Source organism: Camellia sinensis, chromosome 7, assembly GCF_055761805.1.
Source record: "Camellia sinensis isolate YWXY chromosome 7, ASM5576180v1, whole genome shotgun sequence".
Lineage (NCBI taxonomy): Eukaryota > Viridiplantae > Streptophyta > Magnoliopsida > Ericales > Theaceae > Camellia > Camellia sinensis.
This window is the reverse complement of record NC_138967.1, coordinates 181,676,342-181,700,290: the sequence shown is the minus strand read 5'-3', so window position 1 is coordinate 181,700,290 and position 23,949 is coordinate 181,676,342. Positions and strand designations below refer to the sequence as shown.

Sequence of the window (23,949 nt, the reverse complement as noted above, 5' to 3'; positions counted from 1 at the left end):
GAGATTTTCATATAGGCTTACTCACTCTCTCTGATTGCATACACTCTGTATTGTTCTGACTCACCCCTTTCTCCTCAACTCAATTTATCGTACACAAAAGAGAGGGAAACAAAGTCAAGAAAGAGAGCCAACTACTCCCGCCCTTTTGGTGGACATTTTTGACAAGAAGAAGAAAGTGAGATGGTCTTCCACCTGTTCCCTCCTACTCCTTGACTTGGAGACAGCCTTTAACAACTTCTCCATGTGGGCAGGAGCTAACAATCTGTTTGTTAAATTGTTTATATGTAGAGGTCAGTACATTGGGTTATTTTGAGTTGTTATTAGAGTTTTTGGGAGTTTTGCATATATGTGGTTGGGTGTTTTGTTGGGTTGTGGTGCATATAGTTGTTGTTATGTTCTACTTCATTTTCTCCTAAAAGTTGTTCTTTTTGCTGATCAAAAGAAAAAAAAAAAAAAAAAAAAAAATTAAAGATGATGAAAGACTGGTCTGTGTAATTTATGTGATTGTAACTTGTAACTACTGCTGTCTCATTTGTGGTTCAATATGATGTCACGATTAAGATGCAAATATGATTTAGATAAGAATTATATGCCTGTGGATTTCCAAGACTTTTCGACTTCCAAGTCCAACTGAACGGTAAAAAGTTAATAACCATACAAAAGTCCAGCTGAAGACATACTGTGCTGTTCGAGTTCTTGACCATTTATTTATAAAAACAGATGAATTTCATGAATTCGACATTACACCATCAATGGAAGGCCTCAAAATACCTTTCTTGTTTTCCTCTTTATTTTCCATCTTAATAATCTCCAATGCAGTAGACACCATAACCAAAACTCAATCCCTAACAGGCAACAATACCATTGTTTCATCTGGTGGGAGCTTTGAGATGGGTTTTTTCAGACCTGGCAATTCCCGGAATCAATACCTGGGAATATGGTACAAGAAAATATCTGTCAAGACTGTTGTATGGGTTGCCAACAGAGAAATCCCACTCATCAATTCATCAGGCGTCTTAACAATAATCGACCCTGGAATTCTAGTCCTCGTCAATGGTACCGGCACTGTCATTTGGTCTGTCAATGTGACAGGATCCACACAGAACCCTATTGCACATCTTATGGACTCTGGAAATCTTGTTGTGAAGGATGCCAATGATACGTCTGAGAAATTTCTGTGGCAAAGTTTTGATTATCCGTGTGATACTCAATTACCAGGCATGAAGCTTGGAAAGAACTTTGAAACAGGCCTAGAGCGCCACCTCTCCTCCTGGAAGAGCAGTGATGATCCAGCTCGAGGTGAGTTTAAATTCCAGTGTGATCCTCAAGGATACCCACAAAAAATTCTGAGCAATGGTTCTGTTGACGTGTTCCGAACTGGGCCATGGAATGATACCGGATTTGGTGGGACACCAAACGTCTTCTACACATATGGATTGGTTTACACTATGGAGGAGGTGTATTATCATTATGAACTCCAGAGCGATGTTATCTCAAGGGTTGATGTGAGTTATGATGGCCATGTGCGGCGCTGGATATGGGTTGATCTAACCCAGAAATGGGACATTTACCTGACTGCCCCAACAGACAACTGTGATAATTATAAACTATGTGGTCCTAATGGTAGCTGTAACATTGGAAGCTCACCGGCATGTGGTTGTTTGAGTAAATTTGTTCCCCAGAACCAAGCAGAATGGGGAAATGGAGATTATTCTAATGGGTGTGTTCGGAGGACACCGTTGGATTGCCACAAGGGAGATGGGTTTCTCAAGTATTTGTTGAGTTGGCTACAGATTCTTCCATGTGAAGGAAAGTAGCTGCCAGCTACATGGTGGGGAAGCCATGAGTTGGCCATGAGGCCATGAGGCCATACCATGAGGCCATGAGGCCATGAAGCGTCAATCTGGAAAGCCACCGAAATGGGCTGGCAGCCAGCTCAATTACTCTAGCATTTGTAATCTCTATATATAGAGAAGCTAAGGAGAGTTGAAATACAGCTGAGAGGTGTGAGCTTAGAGAGCAAAGAGAGAGAGAGAATTACTGAGAGAGTTGTAATTCTTACCATTTTGTTCAATATAGTGAATCCGCTGCCCGTGGACGTAGGCGACTTGCCGAACCACGTTAAAACTTGTGTGTTATTGCTTGTTTGAGTTCCCTGGTGTGCCCCCGATCCTCAACAATTGGTATCAGAGCTCGGGTTGCGAAAAATCGAATTTTTCCCGAAAGTGCCCAGATTTCGAAGTACTCAAAATCCACTTTTGACCATACCAGGAGGAAGAACTCCCCGAGAGGAGTCCAAAACAGCAAAAACAGAGCCCAGAAGCATTCACACGCGCCCTCACGCGCTATCTGAACAAAGCGCGTCAGCCCCAGTCTCACCACGCGCCCCCACGCGCCGTTCAGGCAACCGGCGCGTGATCCCAGTCGCACCCACGCGCCACACGCGCGTCTCCAGGGAGAAGACGAGCCACGTGGCACCACGTCAGCGCCACGTCAGCACCGCGTCATCGCCACGTCATCCGCCACGTCAGCGCCACGCGTCCGACAGTCAGCCACGTGTCAGACACGTGTCAGCCCAGTCAGCCTGAGCCGCTGACCAAGCCGAGCCGCTGAGCCGGAGCCGCGTTGACCGCGCCGCCGATCCTCCGTTGACCGCGCCGCCTGCGCCGTTGACCGAGCCGTTGACCAGCCGTTGAGCGGAAAATTATCCGGTGCATTTCAGCGCACCAGATTCTGCAGATCTGACCCGTCCAAAGTGTTTTTGCCAGATCGGAGCCATTCGGAGTCCGTTTTTGACGATCCAATAGTGCTTCCCAACTATTTGGAGTATTGCGGACACATCTGTACGGTCAGTTTTTTGAATTGAAGTTTCTAAAAATGGCAGAATCTAGAGCAACCGAGTCCGTAAGTAATTCAGCCAGTACAAGCACTTCTAGGCATTGGACCCCGGTGTCCCATGCCAAGTTCGAGGTAGAGAAGTTCGATGGAAGCAGCAACTTCGGCATGTGGAGATGCGAAGTTAAGGATATGCTTGTCCAAATGAACCTGCACTTCACTCTGGGAGACAAACCAGATGACCTGGACGAGATAGAATGGGAGAGGGTGAATCTCCTGGCTTGCAGTTCCATCCGACTTTGCCTTGCAAAAGAGGAGAAGTATGCCTTTACAGAATATGATATTGCGAAGAAGCTTTGGAAGGCGCTGGAAGATAAGTTCATGACAAAGAGCATTGAGAACCGGCTCTACTTGAGGAAGAGGTTGTTTCGTTTCGACTACATTAAAGGTATTTCGATGAACGAACACCTAAATAATTTCAACAAAATTATTACGGATTTGAAGAATTTGGATGATCACGTTGGTGATGAAGACAAAGCACTGTTATTGTTAAATTCCTTACCTGACTCGTATGATCATCTCACTACTACTTTACTGTATGGTAAAGAGAAGATCAAGTATATTGATGTTGCAAACGCCTTGGTGAACAATGAGTTCAGAAGGAAAGATAAGTCTGCAAACAGGGACTCAACATCCGAGGCATTAACAGTCAAAGGCAGAACAAATAACAGAAGAAATACAAGGCGAGGAAAGTCTCGCTCAAAATCCAGGGGGAAACCTTCAGACAAAAGACGTCTTGCAAAAGACGAGTGTGCAGCTTGTCACGAGAAGGGACATTGGGCAAAAGATTGTCCAAATAAAGACAAGACAGAAGAGAAGGTGAATATTGCACGAGATGGAGATAATGATGAAGGAGGAGCCTTCACAGTTTCATCATATGGCCAGTCGGATGAATGGATAATAGATTCCGGATGTTCATTCCACATGTGTCCTAACAAGCAGTGGTTCTCGAGCTTACGAGAGTTCGATGGAGGAGTTGTGCTGATGGGCAACGACCAAGCTTGCCAGACAAAGGGGATTGGAACAATTAAACTGAAGATCCATGATGGAACAATCAGAATTCTTGAAGATGTACGGTATGTACCAGATCTAACCAAGAATCTCATCTCAGTGGGAGTTTTAGACTCCAAAGGTTACAGAGTAACCATGGAAGGTGGAGTCCTTAAAGTTGTTCGAGGAGCATTGGTTGCAATGAAGGGTACTCGACAGGGAAATTTATATTTCCTAGATGGCTCTACAGTCACAGGGAAAGTGGCTGTCTCCACCAGTTCCAGCTCAGAAGATGATGCATCAGACACTTCCAAACTTTGGCACATGCGCCTAGGGCATGTCGGTGAGAAGGCTTTACAAGGATTGGTAAAGCAAGGCCTGTTGAAAGGCGCCAAGACGGGGAAGCTTGAGTTCTGCGAGCATTGTGTATTGGGCAAGCAAACAAGAATCAAGTTTGGTACTGCAGTTCACCGTACCAAAGGGATTCTAGACTACGTCCACACCGACGTATGGGGTCCTTCCAAGACTGCTTCATTGGGAGGTAAACACTACTTTGTGTCGTTCATTGATGATTTCTCTAGAAGAGTTTGGATTTATACAATGAAACACAAAGATGAAGTCTTAGACATCTTTCTTACGTGGAAGAAGATGATTGAGACTCAGACAGGCAGACGGATCAAGAAGCTCAGATCTGACAATGGTGGAGAATATACATCAGATCCCTTCTTTGAGGTTTGCCAGAATGCAGGGATAGTGAGACATTTCACAGTTCCTGGAACACCGCAGCAGAATGGAGTTGCAGAACGCATGAACCGCACTTTGGTGGAGAAAGTCCGGTGTATGCTGTCACAATCTGGATTGAGCAAGGCTTTTTGGGGCGAGGCATTGAACTATGCTCGTCATCTTGTCAACAGACTACCTACTGCAGCATTAGATGGGAAGACTCCCATGGAGGTATGGTCAGGAGTCCCAGTTACTGATTATGATCAGTTACGTATCTTTGGATGTCCAGCATATTTTCATGTTACAGAATCTAAGTTGGATCCACGAGCCAAGAAAGCCATCTTCTTGGGCTTCGGTGACGGTGTCAAGGGATACAGACTGTGGTGCCCTGAATCAAAGAAAGTTCTCATTAGAAGAGACGTTACCTTTGATGAGTCTGCAATGCTGAAGCAACCAGATCCTCAACAGAATGAGAAGAAGTCAGTGAAGGTGGAGTTTGAGACTCCAGCAAAGACTAGTCAGCCAATCAACCATCTTGAAGAAGTCTCAGAGGATAGCTCTGAAGAGAGTTCAGATGAAAATGAAGATCCAGAGGCTCCGCAACAATCAGAACCCATTGCAATCAGGAAAGGAAAAAGGGTTACTAAGAAACCCAGTTGGATGACCGATATGGTAGCCTATGCACTTCCAATCATTGAAGACAATGTTCCGTGCACTTTCAAAGAAGCTGTGCATAATGCAGAAAGTGTCAAATGGAAGGAGGCTATGGATGAAGAGATCGGGTCACTTCACAAGAACCAGACTTGGGAGTTGGTGCAACTTCCAAAAGGCAAGAAAGCAATTGGGTGTAAGTGGGTTTACACCAAGAAGGAAGGCATTCCAGGCAGAGACAACATCAGATTCAAAGCTAGATTGGTAGCTAAAGGCTATGCTCAGAAGGAAGGAATAGACTACAATGAGGTATTCTCACCTGTTGTGAAGCACACGTCTATTCGCATCTTGTTAGCTTTGGTTGCACAGTTTGATCTCGAGCTCGCCCAACTCGACGTCAAAACTGCCTTCTTACATGGAGATCTTGAAGAGGAGATATACATGTCCCAGCCAGATGGTTTCAAAATTGCTGGAAAAGAGAATTGGGCCTGTAAGCTGAACAAATCGTTGTACGGATTGAAGCAATCCCCGAGACAATGGTACAAGCGATTTGATCGGTTCATGATGGAGACAGAATACACAAGAAGTCAATTTGATCATTGTGTATATTTCCGTAAGCTTCCCGACGGTTCCTTCATCTATTTGCTCTTATATGTAGATGATATGCTGATTGCATCTACGAGCAAGGTGGAGATTGACAAACTCAAGGCACAGTTAGCAAGGGAGTTTGACATGAAGGATTTGGGAGAAGCAAAGAAAGTTCTTGGCATGGAGATCAAGAGAGACAGGAAAAAGGGCACGGTTTGTCTGACACAAACCCAGTATCTGAAAAAGGTGTTAGACAGATTTGGCATAAATGGGAAAACCAAAGCTGTAAGTACACCATTGGCCCCTCATTTCAAGCTTAGTGCTTCGTTGTCTCCACGCACAGAAGAAGAACGGAAGCATATGGCACAGGTTCCATATGCAAATGCAGTTGGTGCATTAATGTATGCTATGGTTTGTACACGGCCTGACATCTCGCATGCTGTGAGTATGGTAAGCAGGTATATGCATGATCCAGGAAAAAATCACTGGCAGGCAGTGAAATGGATCCTAAGGTACATACATGGCACGGTCAATCTGGGATTAAAGTTCGAGAGAGATAACCGACTCGGGCAGAATTTGGAAGGATATGTGGACTCAGATTATGCTGGTGACTTAGACAAACGCCGGTCAACAACAGGGTATTTATTTACGCTTGCTAAAGGGCCGGTAAGTTGGAGGTCAACGCTTCAGTCAACGGTGGCTTTGTCTACTACAGAGGCAGAGTACATGGCAGTGACGGAAGCCTTTAAGGAAGCTATTTGGCTACATGGGTTGATTGAAGACTTGGGAATTGTTCAGAAGCACGTTAAGGTGTTTTGTGATAGTCAGAGTGCCATTTGTTTGGCAAAGAACCAGGTTCATCATGCCCGCACCAAGCACATTGATGTCCGTTTCCATTTCATCCGAGAAATTGTGAATGAAGGGGATATTCTGCTTCAAAAGATTGGTACTGCAGATAATCCGGCCGATATGCTCACAAAGGTAGTTTCTGGGATCAAGTTCCAACATTGTTTGGACTTGGTCAACATCTCTCGGAACTGAGCACCTTCGGGGTGCATGGCAGTGTTGATCGATCACTATGTTGGATAAGAGAATCCTCGCCAAGGTGGAGATTTGTTGAGTTGGCTACAGATTCTTCCATGTGAAGGAAAGTAGCTGCCAGCTACATGGTGGGGAAGCCATGAGTTGGCCATGAGGCCATGAGGCCATACCATGAGGCCATGAGGCCATGAAGCGTCAATCTGGAAAGCCACCGAAATGGGCTGGCAGCCAGCTCAATTACTCTAGCATTTGTAATCTCTATATATAGAGAAGCTAAGGAGAGTTGAAATACAGCTGAGAGGTGTGAGCTTAGAGAGCAAAGAGAGAGAGAGAATTACTGAGAGAGTTGTAATTCTTACCATTTTGTTCAATATAGTGAATCCGCTGCCCGTGGACGTAGGCGACTTGCCGAACCACGTTAAAACTTGTGTGTTATTGCTTGTTTGAGTTCCCTGGTGTGCCCCCGATCCTCAACAGTATTCGCGATATAAAATGCCAGACACACGGAACTCCTGGTTTGACAGGAACATGACCCTAAGGGAATGCGAGATGGAGTGCTTGAAAAACTGCTCTTGTACGGCTTACACAAATTTAAACATAGGAGGACATGGAAGCGGCTGCTTGCTTTGGTTTAATGAGTTGATTGATATGAGAAAGCTCAGTGAAGATGGGCCAGACATTTACATAAGGATGGCTTCTTCTGAGTTAGGTAAGAATTCATACCAAACACATAAGACCAATGAACATAGATTAATTAGATTTTACTTTATAAGAACCATGTAGTCAACTATACTGAACATTTACATTTCTTCCTTAGAAAATTCCTCACTACAGTTTAGCAAAAAGTGAGTTGTTTCATCTTGAACATTGATTTCTATTCTTGGTGTGTCTTGAATTCGATCCTAATGATGCTTATTACCCGTCTCCATGCACATGCCCGACCCAGTAGGTCTGTTTGTATTTGAGTATATTTTGGCCTTGTTTATTATTTTTGGATCTTTATTTATATTGGATTATTATTGAGTACTAGGGGTTCTGATGATCAAAGTTTTTAAAAGCAAATGCATAACGCGAGGCATTTTTTCTCTTGTGAAACGAGACATAAGCATTTCAAATTTGAAATTTTTATATTTAAAGTAGCAAAAAATATTAAAATTAAATGTGAATGAGTAGATATTTTTTTTCCTCAAGACCTTGAACATTTCATTGTAGACAATAAGGAAACTTACCCTCATTGAAAGTGAAATCGACATCTTTAACTTTAGTTGTCAAGTTTCTCACTTGAACCTTAACTTTATTTTTCTTAATTGGTCATTTACTTGATTTTTTTCTATGAATATAGTTGCAAAAGAAGTTATTGTTTTCTTATGTTTAAACCATCTACTAGATTAAGTTTAACAAGAGCCTATGACAAGCTCTTATTATGTGTAATCCTCATATACTTGCGCATAAAAGGCATACAAGGTGCAATTGAGGTGCAGACCTTAGACTGTGATTCTAAAGTATTTAGGGAGTATCATCTACAAATCGAAGCCTCAATGCATTTTGCTCATGATTTTAAAAATGAAGTGCAATTGTTATGTAAAGTTGTTACGTAATTGTGTGGGCAGTCACTGCCACCTGTTACGGCTGCTATGGTGACAGCCATTAGTAACAATGGTGACAGGGTCAGCTACATTTAAAAGTCAATTTTTTGCTCATTTTCTTCTTTTTTTAATTTCTATGTTTATTTATTGACTCAACATTAAAGATTAAGCAGAATTTTTATATGTTATGTTACTTCTATAACTTGATAATTTTAATTTGTTCAATAAAGTAACAATGATACTCAAGTTTATTTGTTGAACGTACACAATCTACAAATTTGAAGCACAACATAACATAATATTATAAGTCTATAACTATTAATAATAAAATAAAAAACAGTAAAGTGGTGCATTATAAATTTATGACGCATAAAATCATTAAATGTTAACCAAGTGAAGTCTCTCCTAAGGTGAGGTCTTGGATTCTACTCTTGGGAGTGGAATGGGAGACAAAACTTAAAGGCCTTGTAAGGATAGGGTGGGAGTTCAACTCCCCCACGTGTTAATCTAGCTATTAACCACTTATTTTTGGTTTCAATAAGTTTGTGTCTTCTTTATTGATTGGACATTTCATACGGTGGGTAAATTGGACTCTTTACGGGAACACACAACTCTTCCACTTGAGCTTCCATGCTTGATGCAGTTTGGATGGAAGACTGAGCATCTTTTCCCCTGTTTTAAATGATTTTAATTAAATTCCTTCTGTATTAGGTCAAGCTGGCCACAACTGGAAGCCAGGAAAGTGGATTGTAGTCATCTCAGTAATCTTGACAGGAACACTTATACTTGCCTTGGGCATTTCATTGTACATTTGGAAGAAAAAGTGGCAGCCAAAGAGAGAAGGTAATAAAAAGTCATTGATGCTTCAGCATCTCACGTTTGTAGGTGTGCTTGCTTGAACATTTACCTGTTTTGAACAAGTTGTTTCATTAAAATGTTCTCGACGGCCCCATTCTGCAGGACGAATAAGACATCATCTTGGAGAAACTTACTACAAAGAAGCCAAGAATGAAGATATAGAATTACCGTTATTTCACTTTTCTACAATCACTAAAGCTACAGAAAACTTTGCAATTAACAATAAGCTTGGAGAGGGCGGATTTGGACCTGTTTACAAGGTAAAAATATAACTACACTTCCAGTTTTCTGAAAACTAACCGATGCCCAACCACATGAACTGTTGACAGTAGACTGCCTAATTCAGTGACTGATTCAGTATTTTGCTAGAAATTTCCCATTATGTCACGCCGAATTGATAACTCTGCATTTTAAAATTTTTAAGAAGCACATGTATTTAATGGTTTTATTATCTGAGCAAGCTCCAATGAAGATGTAGAGTGACTTTCAACATAGACTTTATGCTAAGCATGGGGTAGAATCAAACATAAACATTATGCAGAAGAAAAAACACAAAGGAAAAATACAGAAAAATTGATGTGGCTTCTTTTAATGGCACCATATTGTACCTAACAAACAAAATGATTTTTAATTGTCAGGGTAGGCTAGAAGGGGGACAAGTAATTGCTGTGAAGTTGCTTTCAAAGAATTCAAAACAAGGAGTCGATGAGTTCAAGAATGAAGTCATCTGCATTGCCAAGCTTCAGCATCGGAATCTTGTAAAGCTTCTAGGATATTGCATTCAAGGAGAAGAAAGGTTGTTAATATATGAATACATGCCCAACAAGAACTTGGACTCCTTTATTTTCGGTATGGCTTTCTTAAAACCATTAGCTAGTTTCATTCTATTTCATATTGGAGCAACATTGTGACCAATGTCTCATTGTAAAAGGTGAATTACGAGGTTCATAGCCAAAAGGGAGGCACTTCTACTTTACAAACCAGTGACATTTTTGTCTTTTATGCCCCCTTCAATGGGAACCTTCTCATTTTATGAATCAAGGATGAAGGTCTTACTAATTGACCTCTTAGACTTCCTCCAATGCAAAATTATATTTTTATTTATTGCAATCATTTTGCATTTATACTCGAGAAACCATCTAGCAGCTTGGTTTAACTTGGGCAAAAAATTGGACAGATCAATCACAAAAGATGCTACTGGATTGGCCTACGCGCTTCCACATCATCAATGGAATTTCTCGGGGGCTTCTTTATCTTCATCAAGATTCCAGAGTGAGAATTATCCATAGAGATTTGAAAGGTAGCAATATTTTACTAGACGATGAGATGAATCCAAAAATATCAGACTTTGGTTTAGCCAGAATTTTTGGAGGAAATGAGACAGTAGCAAATACGAAAAGAGTGGTTGGAACATAGTAAGAATCTTCTAACTAGTTCAAAAGTTTTCCTTTTTCAACTATATAAATTTGTTAAATTTTTATTGCTTTCCTTTAGTGGGTACATGTCTCCAGAATATGCAATTGAGGGGCTATTCTCAGTAAAGTCCGATATATTTAGCTTTGGTGTTTTGATATTAGAAGTAGTGAGTGGGCAGAGAAACAGGGGATTTTGTCACCCAAGTCACGACCTCAACCTTCTTGGGCATGTAAGTATAAAGTTGAATAATTTTTCTTTTGAAAAGGAAAATCATGATCTTACAAAAAAGGGTTATATATAGAAAATTTATCTATAATGATGTAGCAATAATATCTCTAAATCCAATTATGAGCCACTTTGAAGGATATTTTATTTTAAAATAAAATGCCTCAATTCAACCGCATGATTTTGTATAAAAATTATGTACAATACTTTTAATGTTACTTTTTGAATAATTCAAACGACAGCTTGAAAGTGTGTTCTACTATTCAGGCCTGGAGATTATACAAGGAAGGCAAGGCTACAGAATTGATTGATGTACAACTACGGAACTCATGCAATCTAACTGAAGTGTTGCGTTCAATTCACGTGGGTTTATTGTGTGTTCAACAACGGCCTGAGGATAGGCCTAGCATGGAAAGTGTGGTTTGGATGTTTGGCAGAGAAGGTGCTCTGACTCATCAGCCTAAACATCCTGGTTTTTTCACTGAAAGAAATCTTCTTGAAACAGAAAGAAGAGAGATTGAAAAATGTTCAGCCAATATGGTCACCATAACACAGTTAGAGGCCCGATAGAAGACAATTCTTGTTGATATGTAATTGTTATGATCCAAGCAAGACCTTTGAGTTTGTTTAGCTAATGAACATAATGTCAAAGCTGTCTTTCTTGGCAACCAGCTTCAGAAATATTGGCTTATGAACACAATGTTAAGCCCTGTTTTCTATGCTACTACAATCTGATTTACCTATGTCTTTTACTTAGTTTGGTTGCTTTTCCTTGTCTTGTGTTGGCTATTTGTAGACTATGAATGTTGTTTCACATGTGTGTATCTAAATATAAACAATGGGTAATCATATCTATTAATCCCAACAGATATTGTATTTAACACAAGGTTGTGAATACCGTAACGACTTTGGTTTTGGTTTCATTTTTATTAGTGAAAATTGACCAATAGTCCATCATTTAGAAAGTTTTGTCACAGAGGTCCAAGGAATGGTCTTTGTTAGTAATAAGTGATAGAGAAGGAACATCAACAGATCACAATCCAGCAGATCACAATGGAGTTATAGTTTAGTCTATGGTGTACTGTGTCACATGGGATCATACACTATAACAGAGTTAGTTGGAGGTGATTAGTTAGTTAGTTTGTTAAGCATTGTACCTGATATGTATATATATAGTTGTAAGTGAACTGAATGAAATAATCAAGAATATATAATATCAATAATTCTTCATGGTATCAGAGTTTTGAAGGTCCAACGAGCATATCTCCAATGGCATCATCTCCAATGATGATTCCATCGTCTTCAACTACGATTCCTTCAAATCTCAATATGCTGATCTCTAATCTGAGTTCTCTTGTGACTGTAAAACTAGCTAATACAAACTTCATCATCTGGAGCAGTCAAATGAAGAACATTCTTCGCGCTACCGATCTGCTGAAATTTGTTGATGGCTCGTATTCATGTCCAGCGGGCTGTATCCGAATTCATCTGGTTTAGAGATGTGCAATCCTGAAGCACTTCAATGGAGGATGATTGATGCACATTTGATAAGCTGCATCACAACTGTCTCACCTGTTATTTTCACCACTGTTCTTCGTCTTCGAACTAGTTCAGAAATTTGGTTTGCATTAGACAAACGATTTACAACTCTATCAAGATCACATATCCATCAGCTTAAGAAGAATTAAACTCCATCTCGAAAAATTCTGACTCAATGCTCAGAAACATTAAGACTCTTGTTGATCAACTTAGCATTGCTTCTTCGTTTATTGAAGATGAAGACATCGTCCTAATTACTTTGAATGGATTACCTGCGGAATATGATTCATTCAAAACTGCAATTCGAGCAAGATCAGAGAGTATATCCATGGATGATCTTTCGTCCTTACTATGTTCAGAAGAAATTCACATTGAAGGGAAACTAAAGCAGTCCTCTGCTCTTACTGTTGCCCATGCAACAATAAAGGATTCTCAGTCATCAAAAGGTTTCACCTCTTATCACAATAATCGAGGTTCTTCTCGACATGAATCAAGAGGTTCCTACAGAGGATCATACAGATCTGGTCCAGGCCGATCTTCAAATTTCAGAGGCAGATCTTCAACTCGTGGCAGATCAGACTTGGGTTCTGTTTGTAAATCTGTGGTAAACCTAGCCACTCTGCCTCGGATTGTTGGCATCGACTGGATCTTGAATTTCAGTCTCAGTCATCCTTTTCTCCTCAATGTCACCCCCAAACTCATTCCAAAGCTTATGTTGCCTCGATGACTGATGATACTACATCTCAGAACTCTACTCCTTGGTTTCTGGATTCCGCTGCCTCTGAACATGTGACAAATGATCTTCATCGTTTAAACTCCTATCACCCTTACTCTGGTCGTGAACAAGTTACTATTGGCAATGGTGAATCTCTCCCCATTCACAACACTGGGAAAGGTATTTTGCCAACCCCACATCATTCCTTTAAACTTAACAAAGTTCTTCATGTTCCTACTATTTCATCTAATCTTCTTTCCGTACAACAATTAGCCAAAGACAACAATTGTTCTATCATTTTTGACCACTCTTCCTTTGCCATTCAGGACAAAGTTTCTAAGGCTATTCTTCACAAAGGATATCATGCCAATGGTTTATATCATTTTACTTCTTCAAATTCTGCTTTGTCTTTGCCTCCATCTACTACTGCTGCATTTTCCACTACTGGTTCATCACATCTGCTGCACTATGGTATAAAAGACTCGGGCATCCCTCTTTTTCCAAGCTCCAAACACTTAAGTCTCCTTTGTCTATTGTTTTCAATAAAAATGACTTGAGTTGTATTGATTGCTCAGTTTCCAAATGTCATTGGCTTCCTTTTAAACTTTGTAACTCTAATGTTAATAATCCATTGTCTTTGATTCACAGTGATGTTTGGGGTCCATTTCATGGATCATCTACTGGTTACAAATATTATGTGTTGTTTGTTGATGATTTTAGTAAATTCACATGGATTTATCCGCTTTATAATAAAAGTGAGGTATTTTCCGAATTTATGATTTTTAAGGCCTTTGTTAAGAAATAATTTGGTCTTCCTCTTCAAATTTTATGAACTGATGGTGGAGGTGAATTTGTCAACAATTCCATGTTGAACTTTATGAGTCTCCATGGCATACTTCATCAACACTCTTGTCCTCATACTCCATCTCAAAATGGAGTTGCAGAAAGGAAGCATTTGCACATCACTGAAACAGTTATCTCTCTGATTCATCACTCTTCTTTACCTCTTACCTACTGGTTTGATGCCATAGCTACTGCCATATACCTTACAAATAGACTTCCCAGTGCTTCTCTGTCTAACTGCTCTCCTTTTGAACTTCTTTTTGAAGCCAAACCTGACAACACACATCTCAAAGTTTTTGGCTGCCTCTGTTTCCCTTGGTTAAAACCGTACTCCTTTCATAAATTAGCTCCCAAATCTACTCCTTGCATTTTTCTTGGCTATCATTCATCAGTTAAAGGGTACCGATGTCACAATTCTAAAACAGGTTCTATTTTACTTTCTAGACGTGTCAGATTTCAAGAACATGTTTTCCCTTTTGCTGCTTCTTCCACTCAGCCTACTTCCCCTCATTCTTTGTCCATCTTACAAAATTTTTTCTGACATCCTTCCCCAAATTTTTCCTCTGTTGCCTCCCAGTCTACCCACCGGCCTGCTGCTGTTGTTGCTGTTGCTAGCCTTGCTGTCCCGCAGTTTGCTCCTCCTCACCCTACTCAGCCTGCTGCATTTCAGCCTCCTGCTCAGCCCAGTTCTGCAGCCCTCCCTTCCCTTCTTACTCAGCCTACCTCTTCTCCTTCTATTCCAATTGGTTCCTTTGAGGTTGTTTTACCTCTACCTCCTCCTTCTACTAACATTCACCTCATGCAAACCAGATCCAAAAGCAAGCCTTTATGTTTTCTACCTCCCTCTCTTCTCCTTCTCTTACTGCCGATTCTTCCACTGAGCCTACTTCATATAAACATGCTCTTTTTTCTCCTGTTTGGTTCCAAGCAATGATGGATGAATACTCTGCCCTACAGCAACAGGGTACCTGGTCTCTTGTCCCTCTTCCCTCTTTTAAACAATCTATTGGCTGCAAGTGGGTGTTTAAAACCAAACGCAACTCGGATGGCACCGTTGCATGGCACAAAGCTCGCCTTGTTGCTAAGGGCTTTCTCCAAACTACCAACCACTGCCGCTGATTCTCTGCCATGCTCCCAACCTTTTCTTTATCGCAGCATTGTTGGGGCCCTTCAATATCTTACAATCACCAGACCCGAGTTGTCTTATGCTGTGAATCAAGCCTGTCAATTCATTCACTCCCCCACGGTGGGCCATTTCTTGTCCGTTAAACGCATTCTCCGCTATGTAAAGGCACATTGGCTCATGGTCTTCATTTTGTTTCTGGTCATTTTGGTTTGTAAGCATATAGTGATTCCAATTGGGCTGGGGATCCGACGGACTGACGATCTACATCTGGCTACCGTGTCTATTTGGGCAACAATCTTATTTCCTGGTCTTCTAAAAAGCAATCGACAGTTTCTCGCTCTTCCACCGAAGCCGAATATCGCTCCTTAGCTCATACTGCCGCAGAGTTAACTTGGCTTCAAATGTTGCTTGTTGATTTCTGTATTCCTACCACCTCTCCTCCCATCTTATGGTGTGATAACCTGTCCTCTATATCTTTGGCCACCAATCCTGTGTTTCATAGCAGATCGAAACACATAGAAGTTGACTGCCATTTTGTCCGAGACAAAGTTGCAGCACACCAACTCATTCTCAAGTATGTTCCCACCACAGACCAGTTAGCCGACACTTTCACCAAGCCGCTTTCCACTTCTCGCTTCTCCTACTTGACTCGTAAACTCATGGTCTCCCCCTCGCCTATGCGCTTGACAGGGGATGATAGAGAAGGAACGTCAACAGATCACAATGGAGTTATAGTTTAGTCTATGGTGTACTGTGTCACATGGGATCAAACGCTATAACAGAGTTAGTTAGAGGTGACTAGTTAGTTAGTTTGTTAAGCATTGTACCTGATATGTATATATATAGTTGTAAGTGAACTGAATGAAATAATCAAGAATATATAATATCAATAATTCTTCAATAAGAACATACGCAAGCTCTTGGTTGTTAAATCTAAACATAATGCATCAACAAGGGGATCATGGTGTGAATACATGCCTAACAAAATCTTCTGACTTCTTTATTTTTGGTTCTTCTCTCTCAAGCTTAACAACTCCACTCTTTATTTTAGTTCTCTCAACATTGAAGTGGTTTTATATTTAGAAATTCATTTCTTGTTACATTCAAAAATTCAACGAGCAAAGCATGGATTAACTAAGCCAAAATGTTGCACAAATCTAACCCGTGGCACATTATTGGATTGGAATAAGCACTTTCACATTACCAACGGTATCTCTTGGGGTTTTTTTTTTGTCTTCATCAAGATTTCAAACTCAGAATAATTCATAAAGATGTCAAAGCTAGCAATTGCTAGATGTTGACAATGGCTTCATTTGGGATGTGGGTTGGTTTTTTTTGTCTCTTTTAGTCTGGGGCTAAAAAGTCTCTTTTGGGATAGGCTTTTTGGCTTTTTTGACTTTTGTGAGAGAAAAAATAAAGTGATTATGGTTTGGATGTGACATTTTTTAACCTAGGGCTATTTTAGCCTCAACCCAACTTTCCAGACGAGTTGCAATGAACCCAAAGATATTGGACTTTGGCATTGCTAGAAGTTTTTGGAGGAAATGTGTCAAACGCAAATACAAGCAAAGTGTTTGGAACATAGTACGAATATATGCATGATTTATGTAATTCAATCTTATTTTTATAAATTTTTCTTCTTCTTCTAATGATTTACTGTAGTGACTATATGTCTCTAGAGTACGCAATGGATGTGATTTTCTTAGTAAAATCATATGTATTTAGCTTTGGCATTTTGGTGCTAGAGATTGTTATCAGGAAGAGAAACAAGAGTTTCATTCATTTAGACCACCGTCTCAATCTTGTTGGGCATGTGAGTAACAGTCTACTAATTTATATCATCTTATATTTGAATGTGCTTAATTAAGCCGAAATTTTAAATAGCAATATCACAAGACGAATATTTGCATCAATCACAGCAAAGTTTATTAGGTTTATCAAGCGATATACGTATTGAAAATTGAATGGCCTGATTGTGATTTTTTCAAAATCTTTCCAAAATTAGTTTTAAAAAATTTCCTAGAACAACCTAGTTTTGAGGAAAAATGAAAAAGCTACTGTTTTCAAACAAAAATGAAAATAATATGAAAACAAGAAGCATTTTCAATTTTTTATCGTTTGTTTGTGAGAATAAAAAAAATTAAAAATTATATCAACAATAGAACCAAATCGGCCTGTATAGCGATCCCGGGTTTACCCTTGTTGTACAGTGATCCGGACATGTGTCCGTGAATGTTGGTAGTTGTTTATTTTCTAGTTTGCATCCTCTTTACTTTGTATATTGGGTTATGGGATGTGTTGGGCAGGTTTGTTACAGGTTGGTTGTGCTTGGGAGCCTAGTGTTGCTGCCCAGATTTTTGGTCCTTCGCTCGAGCGAGGAGTTTGTCGCTCGAGCGAGCGTGGTGTTGCACCTGGTTCTGGACCTGAGAGTTGTAGTTTCTGGCTCGAGCGAGCTTTTCGTGGCTCGAGCAGTCTGGGTTTTTCTTCGCTCGATCGAGAACTTCTTGGCTCGAGCGAGAGTTTTCTGTGTCTGGTCGCTCGAGCGACCAATCCTTCGCTCGAGCGAGAGTGTTTTATATCAGCGGACAGCAGCGTCTTAAACATCACTTTTTCAGTCCCTTTCTTTGAGCAAAACCTAAATTCGACACTCTCTCTTCCTAAACTTACACTCTCTCTAAGATTTGATCTCCCTAGGGTGTGAATCTAGCCTAGGGCCTTTGTTAAAAAGATAGAGGGCGTTGAGAGCTTCGATTTAATCTGAAAAAGTTTGGATTTGGAGCAAGTTGATCTTGGAGTCTTCATCTCCTTTTGGGCTAAAACTTCAAGGTAGGGATATCCTACTCCTCTCTATGGGTTTTGTCTTTGAATTTTGGTATTTTGAGATGTTGGGCTTGGTTTGGTAATTTTGTGAAAGTTTGGGGCTTTTGTGCAATTATACGAAAGTTGGGGTTTTATTCATAATAAACCTAGATGCATGTTAGGCATGAAAAAAATGGAATGATTGTTGAATCATTGATGAAAATGGGACCTAAGGGTTGAAATGGTAATTATGGAAAATGGCCTAATTACATTGTTTAATTAATTGGGATAATTAATTGGTGAGAAATGAGGAAATGAAATGTTGATTGAATATCCATTTGTGCATTTATTTTCTGTTTAGAAATAACTGCTTTGGGCTATCGGTGGAGGATAGTCGTGATTGTTGTAGACAATGCATGATGATTAAGTAAACGGAAACTAATCAATGGAATGTGTCATGGAACTTGACAGTTGATAGAATACATTAATTGTATGTATTGTGTGATTGTATATAGAACCAATGTGTTTATATACGTTATGTGTAGAGGAGGAGATAGGGGATGTACTCCGCGGTTTAGGGGAAGATAGGGGATGTACCTCTAAACCGGATAGGTATTGGGAGGAGATAGGGGATGAACTCCGTAGACAGAGCTCATATGCTTGTCTAGAGAAGTGAAGATAGAGCTCATATGCTTATCTTTGTGAAGTGTGGATACAGCTTGTATGCTTATCTGTGGATATTGTTGATATACATATCTGTTGTAGAATGTGGATACAGCTTGTATGCTTATCTGTGGATATTGTTGATATACATATCTGTTGAGAATGTGAGATATAGTTTTTATACATATCTGTGGAAATGATAATAGAGCTAGCATGCTTATCTATTGAAAAGGGAAAATGAAAAGTAATTGGGACTTGTAAGTCGTTGACATAAATATGTAATTTATGTGATTGTATCAGTGTTGACCAACTATCAATTGCTAATGTTTTAGTCATTGTCCATGGTTGGTTTAGTGTATTTCTACTGGGCTGTGGCTCACCCTATATGGGAATATCATTTTCAGGTGCAGGAAGCATGCCACCTCCAAGGACATAGCTGGGAGGCTAGTGGCGGGCATAGTTTTGTCGTTTTACTTTTGATGTATTACATGTAATTTCAAGCCAAGGGCTTAATGTGTAAACGAGTTAGAACTCTTTGTTGTAACCAAGTGTTAACTTGGAAAGCTGTAAGCCCGTAGGGCATTTTGTTATGAGGTTAACATATAATACTTATGTAATGGAACTCTAATGAATGAAAGAATGTGGTTAGTTTATATGTAAATGTATGTCTTATTAGATGGGTTTATTGTTGTTATTTTGAGGGCGTTACAGCCTGTGAACCTACCATATCGGCTATAAACAGATATGAGCAGGTCTGCATATGATTTTCATTTCTATCATTAATATGTATTAGTTAATATTTAAAATATCACCTTAAACACGTGTTTTTTAATGTCGTCTTCAGGCATGATCACTCTATAAAGAAGGCAGGTCACTAGAATTGGATTGATGGATCTATGAGGGACTCATGTTATCTACCTGAAATGTTGAGATCAATCCACATGGCACTGTTATGTCAAATGTGATTCTGATATTGGGCAGTGAGGGTGCATTGCCTCAGCCTAAATAACTTGGTTTTTCCATTGAAAGGAATCCACTTATGCTGTGTTTGGTTGGGAAATTTGGAAAGGAATTTGGAAAAGAAAATTAAAAAAAAAAAGTAGGTGAAATGTGAATAAAATATACCTACATTTTACCTAATTTCACGTACATTTTCCTTTTCTCTTTCTAAATCCCTTCCCAAATCCTCTAATCAAACACAGCGTTAAGGTTGATTGTTCTTCAAGCATAGACGCACCAAGTTCAGCCTCAGTAAATGAAATCACCATTACACTCTTCAATGCTCGATAGGTAATGAAACAATCTAAAAACCGTTCATATGATCAGACATAACCCTCTCAAGAGCAATTGGTCAAAGAACAATCACAAGAATTGAGTCCCACGATGGGGTCACAGAATACTCACAGAGTTGAGTCCTGCAATGGGATCCATACATTGTGGGATTCACCCATTATAAGTGTTTTACGATCAATTTTTATATAGTTTGTTTTTGGACTGGTTAATTCATCTATAGATTAATTTTTACATTTTTTTTATCCAAAAAAATGGAGTAAAAGGCGAAAAAATTGGGGCTTTGTTATTCTTTCCCCGATTGAATCAAGTTAGTCGGGGAATCTTCCTGACCAGTGACCATCCTATTGGTTGGACCTTTTGTTTTGGTCTGACTGACATCACGCTTGATAATTTCTATTTTTTTTTTAAATTTCTAAAAACTAACTATAATTCCAAAATTTTATGAATAAGCAAAAGATGCCTCCTCTTGTTTTCAAAACATGTTCTCATTCTCTCCTTCGTTTCCCATCACCGGTCACCACCGCCTCCAGTCACCCCCCATAATTGGCTACTACCTTTGTCCACGTTCGACAACTCCCACTTCATATCACCACCTCCAACAACTCATCAAGAAGTGTTGCCATAAAAGCTATATTATGTAACGGTATGTTTGATGGAGGAGGTGGTGGTGGTGACAGCGACAATAATGATATTGATGGTAGTAATGGCAATGGTGGTGTGGTAGTGGAGGTGAGATGGTAGCGGTAATAATCAAATAGCATTAATAAGACTTTAATTTGTAAAACAATTTTACTTTAAAAAAAAAAAATTATTAAATTTTATTTTTAATTATATGAAACATCTGAAATTGCAAAAAATATTTACCTCACAAGAATGAAGCATGATGGTATGCTTGGACCTGTTAAGTGTGTGATAATTTAGGCTGTCAATTTTAATGCCGTGCCAATTATAAACATTGTAAAAAAACTTGGACTATTCAGCAAGGTTGAGCTTCTCTTATGTTAAGATTTTAATATGAGAGACTTTGAGGGGTTTATAAGACTTATTCCGAATTTCGTTTCGATGATTCGAATCATTCATTTTATGTAGCTCTTAATGTATAATTTTCATTAAAAAATTAGTTTGATTCAATTATCGTAACTTATTCATTTTATTATATTAATTTGTCTCCAAAAAAAAAAAAAAAGACGACAAATATATTTTTGAAATAAATTATCTATTTTTTTAGAGACAAATGCTCTAAAATAAAATGGTTACGATTATCGGATTGACTTACATTTTTTGATAGATATTATATATTGAGAGCCCTACAAAATGAACGGTTTGAAAAATTGAAATGAGACTCGTGATGGGGCGTTAGAGGCCCCTTAAGTTCTCTCATATTGAGATCTTAACCTGAAAAAAATCCAACCCATTGAACAAAGGGGTGCACACCATAGGATTTTTCTTTAACAAAACATCATTGATTATTCATACTCTAGAACTGTAGGATAAATTGATGAAATCAATTGATAGCTCAAAATCAAGAGCAATGATCCTCTCCTTGGCTCCTTACTTGGTGGGCCATTGGGCCCACTTTCGGCTTAATTTCGATGATCCGAACCGTTCACATTTTAGAATTTATTGAGTATATCATACCTATAAAAAATCAAGTCGATCGGATATTGGAAACCACGTGTTCGGATAAATGTTTATTAAATTTTTTTTAATAAACAATTTTTAGTTCGATGATCCAAACATGTGGTTTTCAATATTCGATCAACTTGATTTTTTACAGATATGACATATTCGAAAAATCTTAAAATATGAACGGTTTGAATTATCAAAATTAAATCCAAAAGTGGACCCAAGGGCCCACTAAGTAGCGAGCCATGAAGAGGATCCTACCTCCAAAATCAATCATAATCGAGTCAATCAAAATATTATATTTAAATATTTTTATATTTTAATTCTTTGAGCATAGAAGATAAATGATCAATATAACAAAATGAGAAAATTATATAATAAAAAAAAAATAATCTCAAAGTTTGATTGTTGTAACAAAATAAACTCTAAGTTTTTTATTTTGTCAATTTAAAATGTTAATTTTTTTTTAATTTTTTTTAATCTAAATTATTTGCCTATTTTTGTTATGTAAAATCGACAGAAAAATAATATTTTAGTCATTAAATTCAATGCAAATGCATATAAAACGTCTAAAATACATTTTTTTTCATTAAGTCTAAAATGTCACTAAATTCAATCAAACTTTTTCTTCCTTTATTGTTAAGGTGAAACTCTACAAGTCTGTACAAAACGCTTTAAAATCTCATATAAATCCCTACTTTCTACCAAATTGAAAAAATTGATAAAACTAAATTGTAACTTACAATTTGTGTTGATTCCTCAGCCGTCAAATTCAAAAGTCAGATTTGGTTTTAACTATTTCTCAATACTGATCGAACCATTTACATTCCTATACTCCATGGTTCAAAGAATTTCAAGTCTTGGGTCAAAAAATCTACCAACCAAACAAATTTAAGGAAATTAAAGATGAAAAAGAAAGTACTGATGGTACTACTTGATGTTATTATTATTATTTATTTATTTATATTTATATTTATATTTTATGGTTGAAATGAATAGCTAACGACAACTATAGAACTAGGACTACTAAACAAGTCGAATAATAAATTATTTTACATTTAATAAAATTTAAAATATATTAATTGAAAAAGCAAATTACCAGAATCAAAGATGTCTCATTTTATTTATTTATTTTTATTGGTATATATCACTTGAGGGAGATTACTAGATTCTTTCATGGTTGTATTATATAACTGACTTCACCATTTCTATTAATCGATTGAGGATTCAACAGTCCAACAAGCGAGTCCAGATCCTCCCCTTGCGCTTCCTCGTTGCACTCCCTCCTTGCAGGGCCTTCGGGCCCACTTTTAGGCTCAATTTTGATAATCCGAACCGTTCATATTTTAAGATTTATTCAGTATATCATACCTGTAAAAAATCAAATTTATCGGATTTCAAAAAGCATGTGTTCGGAAAAATTGAACTAAAAACTATTTTTTTAAAGAATTTAATAACTAGTTTTCCGAACACATGCTTTATAATATCCGATCAACTTGATTTTTTACAGGTATGATATACTGAATAAATCTTAAAATATAATAGTTGGGTCAAGGCTATGTATGAAGAATTAGGTCAATTTGAACGTAACAATGTTTGAACTCTAGTTCCCAGACCTAGAGACATGAATGTGATAGGTACTAAGTGGATCTTTAAAATAAATCTGATGAGAATGGTACTATGGTTAGAAATAAAGCCAGGTTGGTTGCTCAAGACTACACACAAGTAGAGAGTGTTGACTATGATGAGACGTTTGCCCCAGTTGCACGTCTCGAATCTATTCCTATTTTACTTGGTGTTGCATGTTTTCTTAGTGTCAAATTGTATCAAATGGATGTGAAAAGTGCCTTTCTGAATGGGTACTTGAAAGAAGAGGCTTATGTTAAGCAACCAAAAGGGTTTGAGGACTCTAAATGTCCAAACCATGTCTACAAGTTAGACAAGCCTTTGTATGGATTGAAACAAGCTCCTCGGGTTTGGTATGATAGACTTACTACCTTTCTTCTTGATAATGACTTTCAAAGGGGTAGTGTAGATAAGACTTTATTTGTGAAACATACTAAGTCTCATATTCTTGTTGCTCAAATTTATGTTGATGATATTGTGTTTGGATTCACTATTGATCATCTTGTGAAATATTTTTCAGATTGCATGACACATGAGTTTGAGATGAGCATGATGGGAGAGTTGTCTCATTTTTTGGGTCTTCAAATTAAACAGTCTTTTTCTGGTATGTCTGTTTCTCAAACTAAGTATGCCAAAAATCTTGTGTCAAAGTTTGGTCTTAAGTCTGCCAAACATGCACGCATTCCTATGAGTACCAGTCTTCACCTTTCCAAAGATTCCTCTGGTACTGATATTGATCCTATCCT

The 23,949-nt window shown here is 38.6% G+C and overlaps 1 protein-coding gene across 1 annotated transcript; it reads left to right on the top strand.

The window, feature by feature from the left end:
* Positions 1 to 688: 688 nt before the first annotated feature.
* Positions 689 to 11,744, top strand: LOC114305979 (G-type lectin S-receptor-like serine/threonine-protein kinase At4g27290). The gene is made up of 9 exons (XM_082880052.1): positions 689 to 1,771; position 1,985; positions 7,366 to 7,597; positions 9,186 to 9,317; positions 9,435 to 9,592; positions 9,971 to 10,181; positions 10,510 to 10,747; positions 10,827 to 10,977; positions 11,241 to 11,744. The coding sequence occupies exons 1-9, from the start codon at positions 753 to 755 to the stop codon at positions 11,541 to 11,543; spliced, it is 2,445 nt and encodes an 814-aa protein (XP_082736178.1). The 5' UTR covers positions 689 to 752; the 3' UTR covers positions 11,544 to 11,744.
* The last annotated feature ends 12,205 nt before the right edge of the window (positions 11,745 to 23,949 follow it).